This window comes from Sparus aurata, chromosome 8 (assembly GCF_900880675.1).
Source record: "Sparus aurata chromosome 8, fSpaAur1.1, whole genome shotgun sequence".
Lineage (NCBI taxonomy): Eukaryota > Metazoa > Chordata > Actinopteri > Spariformes > Sparidae > Sparus > Sparus aurata.
In genome coordinates this window covers 18,416,334-18,429,421 of record NC_044194.1, presented here as the reverse complement: position 1 = coordinate 18,429,421, position 13,088 = coordinate 18,416,334, and the positions used below count along the sequence as shown (strand labels likewise).

Below are 13,088 nucleotides of genomic sequence, written 5' to 3'. Positions count from 1 at the left end.
AAGCAATTTTCTCATTATAATTAAGCAACATAACAATGTTTCTGCAGCATGAAATGGTGCCTGGAATGGATTGATTGCTTTAAAAGAAAAAACAAAAAACAAAAAAAGGGAAGGACCTACTTTCTTTACTCCCTTCTTCAACAGTGGACATCTCTCCTTCATTCTGAGTATGTAAGCTTTGTTTCTCTTCACCTGGCACATTGGGGTTATCAGAGTGGGACTGAAAGGAAAAAATCAGTTTGTGAGAATTTGTATGGCAAATATCTAATCCTACACAGTATTTCAACATATGTATTTACTCTACCTCAGAGTCCCAAGAATCCAGCTCTTCCTCTCCCTTTTCTAGGCCCAGCTCAGACAGGAAATCTGATTCAACAGATGTAGCTTAATTACACTGATAGGGTTGGACTAGTAGGTACAAAGGGATACAGCATGTCTTGTATAGGAGCAGTAGAGTCAGTTTGATTTGATTTCAAAAAGTTTCTTGATGCATCACAATGAGTGAAATGTTGTCTGCGCTGTTATTGTCAATGGATGAAGACCACGTTTATACAATACAAGTTAAGGCTGTAGTGTTGTAAACATTTCATGGCTAAGGATGCAAATGTTCATTACATGTTTAGAACATGTATTAGAAATGACTTGCTCCTCACCTCTTTTCTTATCTTTAGAGACCTCTGTCTCAGGAGCAGGTGAGGAGGCATTGATGGACTCTCCACTCTCTTCAGGTTGATAATTTTCATCTGAGATGTCTCCTTCTTCTTCCTCCTCCTCCTCCTCCTCTTCCTCCTCCTCATCCTCTTTGTCATCGTCATCATCCTCATCCCCAGTGGAACCTTCTTTCTGTTAAAAATGAAATAAATTGTTTACTCAGGGTTAAGGTATTTGTGAATGTCAGCTTTGTTTAACAGTAATGAGTGGACACTGAACCTGCTGACAGATATTTGACAGCAGCACACAGATTTGTTAATAAGTGAACCTAAAAATATGACCTATATGAGAGTACATCTTCACGTTTTAATTCTTAATGCCTTACAGGCTATACCAACTATGCCAGATGGAACTAAGTTGACACCAAGGAAACAGACTGTAATTTCAAAATAAATGGAAACAAACACGGCTCAAATACATCTGGGATTTTTCTTCTTTTTTTTCCCCCATTGACAGAATTTGGACCAATCTCAGTCCAAAACAATGACTTCTGTGTACCGTTACACTCCTACTGCTCTCTCATAATCATGTACTTTAAAACGTATTTTGACTTGCACATGTGTCTACATATCTTCTGTAATGAACAGAAAAGTGCTTGTGATTACAAGCATATGGAGAGAGCAGCTTTTGCACACCTTAAAGTCCGTGTAAAGCGGCAGAAAAATTGTGTTATGAGTTTGTCACACCAAAGAAACATGTATCATTGACCACTGAGCCAAATTTGAAAGATTAAAAAAATTGTTAAGTATATAAAATTAGGTCTCTAAATCATGGAAAAACAAGCACTTCTTTCTGCTGTGAAACGCTGGGGGTGTGTCAGTTAGAGGCGCTGGAACCACGCCCATGCGGCGGGGGCTACACGTCATGTTAATGACGTCGGTGTCTCCCCAGGTGTTCCCCAGGTGTTCCCCTTGTCTATCTAAACCCGCGGACAGTTTATAATCATATAGATGCTGTTATAACGTGTATTGATTGAGATCCTGACCCACTAAACATCCTGGAGAGTGACGGAGTGAAGTTTTTCGCACTAAATTACATAATTATACATAATCACCATCAGTAAACAGGACGCTGTCTGACTCTGTCACTCGCGGGGACGGAGGCTGTTTTCTGGGGGACAGTTTCCTTAAGTCTCGGTCAGGAGGGCTGGCGGTCGCGGTGATTTATTTTCGTCAAACACTCGGTGAGTTAAACACTCTTGTGACAAGCGTGACAGACGCTGTTTTGTGAGCAGAAATGTGAGGAAGAGTCGGGAGGACAGGGAGGGGACGGACAGGAGGACAGACGCTTCTCCACATACAGCTGTGGGATGTGTTTTCCTCATATAAGTTGCTAAAGACAGTTATAGTTACTACGTTACTTTTGTTCGGTCATGTAACGTTGCTTTGTGGAACATTTCTCTGTATTTAGTTGAGTGAAGGACCTGTGCAGTTAGACTGTCAGACCGACACGCCCTCGCTCCGCGCCTCCGGATTATCCGTTCACACTGGGACGGCTCACCAATAATGCGGCCCTGATACTACCGCCACATACTGCCGGTGGGACCCGCCGTCAGCGGGACGGAGAGGGTCAGCGGCGGCGCGGTCACATCATGCCGGTGGGACCTGCCGTCAGCGGGACGGAGGGCCGGCTGCGGCGCGGCCACATCAAGCCGGTGGGACCCGCCGTCAGCGGGACGGAGGGTCGGCTGCGGCGCGGCCACATCAAGCCGGTGGGACCCGCCGACAGCAGGACGGAGGGCCGGCTGCGGCGCGGCCACATCAAGCCGGTGGGACCCGCCGTCAGCGGGACGGAGGGTCGGCTGCGGCGCGGCCACATCAAGCCGGTGGGACCCGCCGACAGCAGGACGGAGGGTCGGCTGCGGCGCGGCCACATCAAGCCGGTGGGACCCGCCGTCAGCAGGACTGAGAGGGTCGGCTGCGGCGCGGCCACATCAAGCCGGTGGGACCCGCCGTCAGCAGGACTGAGAGGGTCGGCTGCGGCGCGGCCACATCATGCCGGTGGGACCCGCCGTTAGCGGGACGGAGGGCCGGCTGCGGCGCGGTGGCCACATCATGCCGGTGGGACCCGCCGTCAGCGGGACGGAGGGCATGCTGCGGCGCGGCGGCCACATCATGCTGGTGGGACCCGCCGTTAGCGGGATGGCGCGGCCACATCATGCCGGTGGGACCCACCGTCAGCGGGACGGAGAGTGTCAGCGGCGGTCAGCAGCGGTCACATCTCCTCGTTGGCGGAGGAGAGGATGCAGGCCGGGACGGAGTTGACCAGCGTCAATGGACTCCCCCGTTTCCTTACGTTTCATCCGAAGGAAACTTAAATAAGCTAACAGCGCAGTCACCCTGCACACTGTGGCATCCAGGAAAGATGCAGAGCGATGTGGAGGAGACATGGCTGGTTAGCTGACTGGTTGGCTGGTTAGCTAGCTGCAAACTATTGTAAGCAATGCAAACCGAAACTGGAGAGTGAGTGGGAGAACCGCTGCAGCCGATGCGCTGAACGTATTTATACCACTTCCGCAGCAGGGAGGGGTTTATGCAAATCATATGGCCGCGTTACGTAACGCGGCCATGATTTGCATGATTTCTGACCCGCCCATTAAATCCTGAACACAGAAATGTTGAAAAACTGTTTGTGAGCCTAGCTCCAAAATTAAATTCTACATGGCCGAATGGCTTTTACATGTTTTAAGTAAACACATTTATGACCCGTTTAATGTGTTTAGAAGAAAATGGCTGATTTTGGTTTACACGGACTTTAAGATCGACAGGTGTGTAGGAGAAGACAGAAGGTCGACAAAATCTGGAAAAAGACTCCCGCACACTGTCGACTTCACTTGCAGTTAAATGCATTGACAACAATGTCTTGGTATTCACCTGATGATCATGTACTTGTACTTATAGTGTACTTGCACTTATCTGAAAATAACCATTATGATACTTAGACCTTCATCAGGTTATCCGACTTAATTGCAAGTGAAATGGACAGTTTGAGGGAGTTTGTTTTCCTGAACAAGCATATGGAAAAATGAAAGTAGGGCTGGGCGATAATAGTAGTTTGGTTCTGTAGAGTCAGACCTCAAACAAACCATGGTCTGCTGCAAAGTTTGTTTAAAGGCTGTTGCGGTAAAGGCAGCGGATCAACCCATTTATTTCAGCATCTCAAACAGACACCTGCATCACAGTGGGACACTTGTTGTTCACCACAAGATGTACAAGACCGCGGTAGCCCACAAACACCCGCTATAAAGCAGACAACATTAGCGGAATCATTTAATCATTGTGTCCCATATGAGAAGAAAGGGTTCCGGTGGGCAGCTGTTATGGATGTAGTCACGTTGCATATTGCTGAAGATATGGTGCCCGTATATACAGCGGAAAGGCTGGGGTTCACCCACATGCTGAAAACCTTCGACCCCAGGTTTGTGCTACAAAGCCACAACGGGGCCTCAAGCCAGTTGTAGGAGACAGGTTCATCTTCCTGGCCAAAAATGTGTAAAATAGACAGCAATCAAACACCTCATGTCCTGTACATCTACCAACATGTGATGTTTACTCGGGACACACTTTTTTAAGTGAGTTTAAAGGTGCACTGTTTAAAATGCAGGGCAATTTTGTTTACAATAAAGCATTACAATAAAATCAATGCTTTTAATAATTTCTTTGTCATTTGTAGTTCGTTTTTAAGAAGGAAAAAAAATCTATTTATCGTTAATTGAGTTTCGTGTGTAAAAATCAGAGACTACATTTTTGGGCCATATCGCCCAGCCCTAAATGAAAGATGAAGAAAGTATGGCGAATGCTTTAAGAGGCTATACTATCTTACAGAAAACTGCTACGCTACAACTAAAAACTACCCGATGTACTCCTATTTTACCTTAATGACAGCCTCTTCAGTGTTTCTGAGCCCTTTACTTTTCATGCCTATGCTCTCTGCTTCATCCGGTGAGTCTAGATCAACATCATCAATGTCAGTCTGAGGTAACACTTCATCAGATGACATGTTTTCATCTGAATCACAGCATTGACCAGCAGTGACGTCATCTTTGGTGGGAGGGCTTGACAAAGTATTTTCTCTTATTGGTTCATCATTGTGGTCACCTGATGTTTGTGGAACAGCAGCAGTTCTATTTTCTAAATGAACATATGCAGTTAATCTTGCCTCATGTTCATCGTCTAGCTTGTTGCCTCCACACAGTAGTCTATCACGAGTGTGACCAGAATCCTCCCCCAGATCGGACACTTTGACTGTGGCTCTGGCAAAATCATACTGTAGCTTTTCATCCTGGCTGTCAGAATCTTCACTTGAATTATCATCTTTGCTAGGATCACCTTTCTTACCACCCACCAGCTTTTCATCCTCCATCCCATTATCCTCTGGAGACTCTTCAATTTGATTGACTTTATCTCCCTCAATATCATCTACTTCAGCCTCTTTCTCCAACTTCTTGTCTACAGCACTTGGTGGTTTCACTTTTGGTGACAGGGAATTGGTGGGGGTGGAATGGGTCTTCAGGATGTCATCTTTTCCCATTGTCTTCTGCTTTTCTGACTCATCACTATCATCTTCATCATCCCAACTATTATCATCATCATTCTCATTTTCTGAGTCCAACGTTCCTTTCACTTGTGATGACTGACCAATTGATTCAACATCATTGTTATCAAGTGATTGCTTTTGGGTTATTTTGTCATCCTCAGGCACTGGCGACACAGCAGGCAAGGGGTCAATTGACTCTTTATCAATACTTTCTTGATCTTCCCATGACACATCAGGACACTGCTGCTCTCCAGTCTGGTTGGCTGTTCCAATATTTGTTTTAGATACTGGTTGCAGCGCTTCCTGTTTAGTAAAGGACCCATTATCATTTTGGTCATTATTTTGAGATGAAGAATCCCACTCTGATTCATCTACTGTTGATTTTCCTGGTCTGGTTTTGGACTGAGGAGAGGAAATGGGCTTGTCTATTAGTGTCTGTGATGAGACACATTTTGGAGATTTTACCAACGGTGATGAAGAATCCCATGAATCATCTGGGTGGTCTTCATTTGGTTGTAGTGTTGCTGCTTCTTGTTGTAAATCTGATGCTTGAATATCACTTTTCTGATCAAGTGTCTCCTCTTTTTCAGGGAGGTCAGTATCACTGTCTTCTAATGAGGAGCCCCATGAGGATCTGTGTTTCCCTTCTTTGTTTGATTCAGCATCACCTTCAGCATCAGACAAATCGTCTTTATTTTCTGATCCATCTATAGGCACATTTGGTCGATTAGCAAGTACTGTGCTGCGACCAAATCCCCTAATTTGATCATCTTCATCATCTGTGTCATTCCACACCGTATCACCACTGTTTTGTTTATTGCTCCAGGAACTGTCATCATCCTCTTCCATTTGTTTTTCAAACTCTTCCTCTTTTACCTCCGTAGGTGAACCAGTTTTTGTCTGATGTCTGGATGGTGTGTGGCCTCTTGCTGAACTTGCTAATATGCATTCCTTCCCAAGGCTGTCATCTTCATCAGAAAATTTTGATTCTACCCTAACGGCTGACACGACACAATCATCTTCTACATCTAATGTCACTGGGATGGCATAACTTGTTGTTTCAGCTTGGCAATCAGTGTCATCGTTTGAAGTCTCTGCATTGACATTTTTCTCTGTGGCATCTACATTCTCAGCTACAATACCAGGACTAGTGTCATTATTGTCAGTGCCAGGTATGTTTTCAGCATCAGCACTGTCAATAATCTTAAGGGCACCAGTAAGAGAGGGTTTTTGTACATCTTCAAATTCAGCAGTGTTGACCTTGACAGAAGCCAAAGAGTTGTCATTGTCTTCCTCCTCACAATCATTCTCTTCTTCATCCTCTTCCCCATCCTCCTCTTCACTTTCCTCCTCATCATCTTCATCATCCTCCTCGTCATCTTCATCCTCCTCCTCTCCCTCATCGTCCTCATCATCATCATCATCATCCTCTTCTTCTTCCTCCTCCTCCTCCTCCTCCTCCTCCTCCTCCTCTTCTTCGTCTTCTTCATCCTCCTCAGAGTCCTCAGCTTCTGGGCTTCCCTCGTGAGAGCCTGATCTTGCTTTGCTACTTGAGGGCTGCTCAGCTGCACTGTCAGCTTGTTTAAAGCATTAGGAAGAAAAATAAAAGTAGAGAAAGATGTTATGAAAGTGAAAAAACTTAAACACAAATGTTTTACCTTTCTGTAGCCTGGAAGAGGGGTAGAAGTCATCTGGGGTACTTTGGATAGGAAGGGATTGGGAGAAGGATCTACTGGGTGCTGCGGAGCTTTGCTGGCTGGTAAACTCTTTGGGAGGGATGGGATTCTCCGGACTCTATTCTCAGTCTCTGGCTCAGATTCTGTACTGCTCAAGGTTCTGTCAGGCAATGCAGAAGCTAAAGGCAGGCAGGGGGAAACAATTACTAACAAAAAAACACAAAACTATGGAGGGTCACAAACAGGTAAATACGGTTAAAAGGATCTCAGTACCTTCTCCCCTTTTAGATGCAATCATTTTCCTTAGGTTTACCTTCTGTGGTTTCTGTAAAACAGCATATCAATTAAAGGCCTGAAAAAAATCAGGGTAAAAAACGCTTCACAAGGACAAAAAGTGTCACCGACCTTTTCGACTAAAATTGACTCATCATCTTCTTCTGATGAAGGCCAATCATCAGCAGCACTTTTTGAAACCCTGAGGAAGAAAGAAGAATTGTTTGAGCCTGGAAACCAAACGTAATTGTAAGTTGCAGACGGAAGAAGAAACTAGTGCTTACCGACTTATTGACTCTGACTGAGAATTGTCTTCAAAATCTGTAACAAAGCAGAGGAACTTGTTTTCAGCTGATCAACAACTCTTCAGTCTTATTTGACAACATTTTAAAAAAGGTACTAGGGCTGAATGATTTTGGGAAAAAAATCAAATTGTGTTTTTTTCTGAACGATATTGCGACTCTATTTGCAATTTTTTGTTTTGTTATTCAAACTTCAGTTTAATATTCACTGTGTAATAGATTTAAAACATGTGAAGGAACATTGCCAAACTGATATACCATCAAAATATGAACTGATCTATATGAAGATATGAATTGCTGCAAGTTTTTCTTATTATTTTTTTAATTGCAGCAGAACGTATAACAATCACACACAATTGTCACAAAAGTTGTGGCTTAAGTTATACAAATAAAGTAATGATAATACAAATAACAAATAAATTCCAATAATAGAATAACAACACATTTCTGTAAACAATTTCTGATGCTGAAATGTTTCAGGCTGTGGGAGGAGCATCTACATGTTGCACATTCTGCAATGAAGTTAAATACAGTAATAATAATGAGCAAAATTAATTGCAGCCTCTGCAATTTGATAATCACGTTGTTTCAAATTGTAATTTCAATTTGAAATCGAATAATCGTTCAGCCCTAAGAAGGTACCTGTCATTTATTATTTAAAATATTAATTAATAGCGAGATTTTGAAAGCATCTACATCTGAAAAAGCAGTAAACACAAAGCACTACAATTTCAAATGACATAAAAAACTTCCTGAAAATAGGAGTTTGCAAAGTATCCATTCACAGCAACTGTTATTGGTCTCTAAAGGCAACAAGCAGACAGCTTTTTAACTGATTTTGCTAACAAAGCTCATCTATGCAAAGTAATACCTCCCCCTGCTTCATTTGCTCCGTGCTCTAGATCCAGTCAAGAGGTAATGCATGAGGAACAAATGAAATAATCAGAGTCAATAATGAATTGACATCATAATAATAGCCTCTCCGCTTTTCTCCTTTATTATGTGATGAAAAACTATATCCTTACCATCTTTATCAGTGGCCGGTCCTCCCAAAGAGAAGCCTGCTTCAACATCTTGGGAAGGACTGCCCAACAGGGTTTTTTTCTTCTTTTTGCTTGGACCTTGCTGTGATAGAGATTGCCCATCGTTCCTCTGGGTACTGTGCTCAATGATCAGGAGGGAACAACTGCAAGAGAGTCAAGACATTTCAAATGTCATAGGCTTGCTTCTGGAATTTCAGGTGTACAGATATTTTGTGAGAATATACAAGCAGAAAAAGCTAATGAATACAATAAACTTCCAAAACAATATTTTTTTAATAAAAAAAAAAATGATGTGGCGTTTGGTTATTTAAAATTGATTCAGTTCTTTGCTCTGCTCAAACACCAGAAATGCATAAATTAGTGAGGACATGCCAGTCTAGGAACGTAAGTGCACAGAAAAGAAGCACCACTCACGGATGATGCCCATTCATCACTGCGTAGTCATCTGCTGACCATCCTTTGGTATCTTTTAGTGCGATATCTGCGTTGTACCGCAACAGCAGCCGCAACATACCGATTTGTCCATTTCCAGCAGCAATCATTAATGGGGACCTGCAGGTAAGATCAATGACAGAAACAAGACCAAAAGTAAACAACGAATTCAGCAACATTAAGAATATTAGAGGTGCATCACAAATGTGACATCGTTTAGTACTGACCTTTGATCTTGGTCCAAAAAATTTACATCAGCGCCCTCCTTGAGAAGAAACTCAGCCATCTCGATGTGGTCCTCACGGACTGCTACAGTCAACGGAGTGAATGCCTCCTAAAATTGAACCACAAACAACAAGCACATGTGTGATCAGAATATAAATACCTTGCAGGCCAAATATCAAATATAATAAGAGGCATTCTAATATTATATATGTTTTAAATCCTTCTTCGTTTACAACATGTTTATTGGAGCCAGAGACATATTAGTTAAAGCGTAAAATGTAAGATAATATAAGGACATGTCTGTTATATTTTGATATGCCTGTTGAGCAATACCATTCATGGTTTAAAACAACCAGAATTTAAGAGATACTCTCCTATTAGCCACAGTTGCTCATTTCAATTAAGACTGTTATATATATCTATCATTAACATACAGTGGTATGTCAAATGTCGTCCAACTGCTAACATGTTTGCTGGATGTGCTCACAATTCAAATACATGTGCTAACATTGTACTAGGTCTGTATTATGGCCACCTTGATGTTTGGTCTAAAGCTATGAAACTAGCTATGTGATTGGAAAAAAAAAAGAAGAGAGAATCACCTTATTTTGTGCATTGACGTCAGCGTCATGCTGCAGCAGCAAGACAGCAGTGGAAATGGACGGGATGTTTGCTGCTAAATGTAGGGCTGTATTGCCATTGATGTCCACCAGGTTAGGCTCAGCATGATTCTCCAGCAGTATGCTCACACATCGCTCATGCTGGCACTCCACGGCCTGGTATAGTGGAGAAATTGAAATGAATGAGGAGGCTTAAACAGATCTTGAAACAACTTATGAGGAAAGTTGACCATTATAATTCCCACAATGTACAACATGAAATTAAAAATCACTGTGCTGGAGTCTCATCATCCAGGATTACCTTCATTAAGGCGGATCGGTTTTGATTGTCACATAGGTTAAGCTTGGCTTTGCTCTCAAGGAGGAACTGCACCAACTCAACATGTCCACTGGCGCAGGCAATATGAAGAGCGGTTCTGTAGCACCAAAAGAGAGAGTTTGACATTTGCATGTATTCTTTTCCTTGTACAACTTCTTTTTAACCTTGGCCAAACATCTTGTTGATTTCAACATTAGATTACAGCATTACATGGCCTGACATACTATGCTGTATATTAGTGATGTTTCAAACACAGCTTTCATTTGCAAGGACTCTTCTTTAATCATGTTCATCATTACTACGCTACAATAATTACCAATCGCTTGAAATTTACGTTACTATACAAATTTTCCATTTAAAAACAAGCATGTTTTACAATGTTTTACAATTAACAACTCCTAGCATTTTTCTTATTACAAGCCATTACGTAAATTGCCTCAAGTACTCCACATGCTCAGTCACCTCTGACACGTGGTAATTGTACAGGGTAACTAAATACCGCCCTGTAATATAAGTAGAAAACAAAGGTTTGTCATGTACATTTAATTTGGTGCTTTAAACAGCTGGCAGTTTGCTGCTAACAGTTAAAGTTCTTGAACTTGTTTTATCACCCCAACCCAGCTTGACTACACAAACAAATTCAATACTGCACAGAGTACTTACTATAAGAATACCTTGGAGCTGCCACATTATCATTATATTCCTCGCAATGGAAAAACACTTTTCAAGAGTTCTTTGTTATTTCAAAAGTACTGGAATTAAGGATATCAATCACAAATGCAATCATCTTTGGGGGAGAATGTTGGATGGATTATGTTAAAATAAAATGTATTATATATTTCATTAATCAAGAGTCCATCTTGTCTTCTGATGAAGGCTCTAATGCATATACTGATGAAACAATGAACAAAGAGAAGTTCTTTATTAGTTTATTGGACGCATGAGTCATGACATTTTATCAAACTATTCATGTAGACTGCATTTCTAAGGTACACAGTACACAGCACTGGCTGCAGCAAAGGCAAACATGTTCATGGATCTGACTTTATCTCACTCACCTGTTCTCCTTGTCAAGTTGATTGATGTCATTCTTTTTAGCAAGCTGCTTCAACTTTGCCAAATCACCCGCCGAGGCAGCTTTGTGAACCTTCCCGAGGTCTTTGTCTTTTAGTTCATAGCCAACAGAAAGCACACTCCCGTTGTCGGGGGTGCTGGACGGGTTCTTTTTTTTCTTAGTGAAGCTGAATATCTTCTTCATTGTACACGGCAGCACAACATTGCCTTTGCACCGTCACTACCTGCCACTCGTCTGGTGCCGGAGGATCACCACAGGCGGCTCTCCCATCCCTTAAATTAGACGTACAAAGCCGATTAGAAGCCTGTGAAAACCGTGCAGAGGACACTGCGGTGTTGCTTCATGTACGATATGACGAAGTACCACCAATAGTCACAGCAATATAAAGTGAGGTAGATCTATCTAGTATTTAAAATGACATAATAATTAACCTCATTTATAGGCAGGCAATACATTTGACGTTTAATATTTATTCACTTCACAGTAGGTGACGGTAAAACACAGCTGTCATGCTAACAGTGGCGTTAAAGTAAAGGCTAAATAAGCTACGCGTACCCTTATTTTCTTGACTATAACGTTACCTTACACCAGGGCGTCCTCTAAAACCTCGTGAACCACCCGGGCTTGACAAAACATGCTCATTTTCACATCGATTTTGATGTGATTACGATGCACAGGAGCGACCTAGTAACGTTACCAACTGGCTAGCGGTGTTAATACGAACGTAGTTAGCGTTATATCTTCTGGCTTGTTACCATGGTAACTGGTTGTACAAATGGTATGCTAACGTAACCGCTAATGCTTATTCAGCTTGCTAATGTTGAGAATTAATTTAATTTACAACCCACTCTTTTGTAGTGTTAATATTCAAAACACCCAACGACAGTTAACTGCTGTTAACGTTACATGTCAAACGAAACTTAAGCTTTTGTCAGCGTAAAAGACGGATGCTTATATTCAGGTTTATCTGTTGCCCTCCGCAACGTTAGCTTTAGTTGGCTCCGTGCTGCGCCTCCCACGTCGTCACTTCGCAAATGATGCAAACCGCCACATTTAAACCGGACTTGTGGCAGAGCCGAGCACAGCAGAAATAATCGCTGCTGCGCTTGAAGTGCAAAGCTTCTGTGCAAGACTCAGTTTCGATTCAACCATGTTTGTCGTTGGCCAACGCTAACCTAATTGAAACAAACTTAACCCCGCTAAATCGATGCTAGTTAGCAAACGCTAAAAATCAAAGCCGAGATTGGAGCTATCTAAAGCTAGGATACAAAGAAGGTATATGTGGTCATTATACTCAAATGCACGTAAGCATGCGTGTAATTACATGTAAACTACAGCATATTAACTTTAACCTCACCTGTTGATTGTCGGAGTCAGAACACTATGGAACAGCTAAAGCTAACTGGCGTCTGCTCAGATTAAAGTGCTGGCTGTTGGAATTTCCAACAAACCAATCAGAAATGATTTCGAGGTAACCACTGCCTTCACTGACCAATAGGCTTCGGTGCGTGATAAAGGTTGGTTTACAAGCTTCAGCCCAGAATGGTTGTGTGGAGATGAAGCCTTCTGTATTGGCAGAAGTTTACCACTCGATGGAGACATTTGCTTTAAGATCACATGGATGGCAGCACTAAATGATCCGTAGTTCCAAAAAGATCTTGAGAATTACAGTGCAGTACATTTATAATAAATACATGAAAGAATAATATAAATATATAAATGAAAATATTTAGGTCTTATTTTTTTCAGTTGTAGATTTTATGTTTTTCAGATTTGTACTATTTTTTTTACGCATTCAAATCTCTCTCTCTTTTTTGTTTCAGATTTTATTAATTTCACCTTCAGATCATCTTTTCAATTTAAATATTTTATTTTA

The 13,088-nt window shown here is 42.0% G+C and overlaps 1 protein-coding gene across 3 annotated transcripts in view; it reads right to left on the bottom strand.

Moving 5' to 3' along the window:
* ankrd26 (ankyrin repeat domain containing 26) overlaps positions 1–12,718 on the bottom strand; it is a 30,566-nt gene extending 17,848 nt beyond the window's left edge. Inside the window, exons 1-15 of one of the 3 annotated variants that reach the window (XM_030425589.1) lie at positions 12,570–12,718; positions 11,196–11,484; positions 10,120–10,234; positions 9,801–9,974; positions 9,201–9,307; positions 8,956–9,093; positions 8,524–8,684; positions 8,370–8,396; positions 7,481–7,517; positions 7,329–7,398; positions 7,197–7,248; positions 6,906–7,102; positions 654–843; positions 305–366; positions 121–220 (exon numbers count right to left, since the gene is read on the bottom strand). In XM_030425589.1, coding sequence (XP_030281449.1) covers positions 121–220; positions 305–366; positions 654–843; positions 6,906–7,102; positions 7,197–7,248; positions 7,329–7,398; positions 7,481–7,517; positions 8,370–8,396; positions 8,524–8,684; positions 8,956–9,093; positions 9,201–9,307; positions 9,801–9,974; positions 10,120–10,234; positions 11,196–11,395 — 1,630 coding nt within the window. In that variant the 5' untranslated portion in view covers positions 11,396–11,484; positions 12,570–12,718. Of the gene's footprint in view, positions 1–120; positions 221–304; positions 367–653; positions 844–6,905; positions 7,103–7,196; positions 7,249–7,328; positions 7,399–7,480; positions 7,518–8,369; positions 8,397–8,523; positions 8,685–8,955; positions 9,094–9,200; positions 9,308–9,800; positions 9,975–10,119; positions 10,235–11,195; positions 11,485–11,793; positions 12,207–12,569 lie in introns of those variants that run through there. The other 2 variants (XM_030425590.1, XM_030425591.1) reach the window with 2 other exon arrangements.
* Between the last annotated feature and the right edge of the window lie 370 nt (positions 12,719–13,088).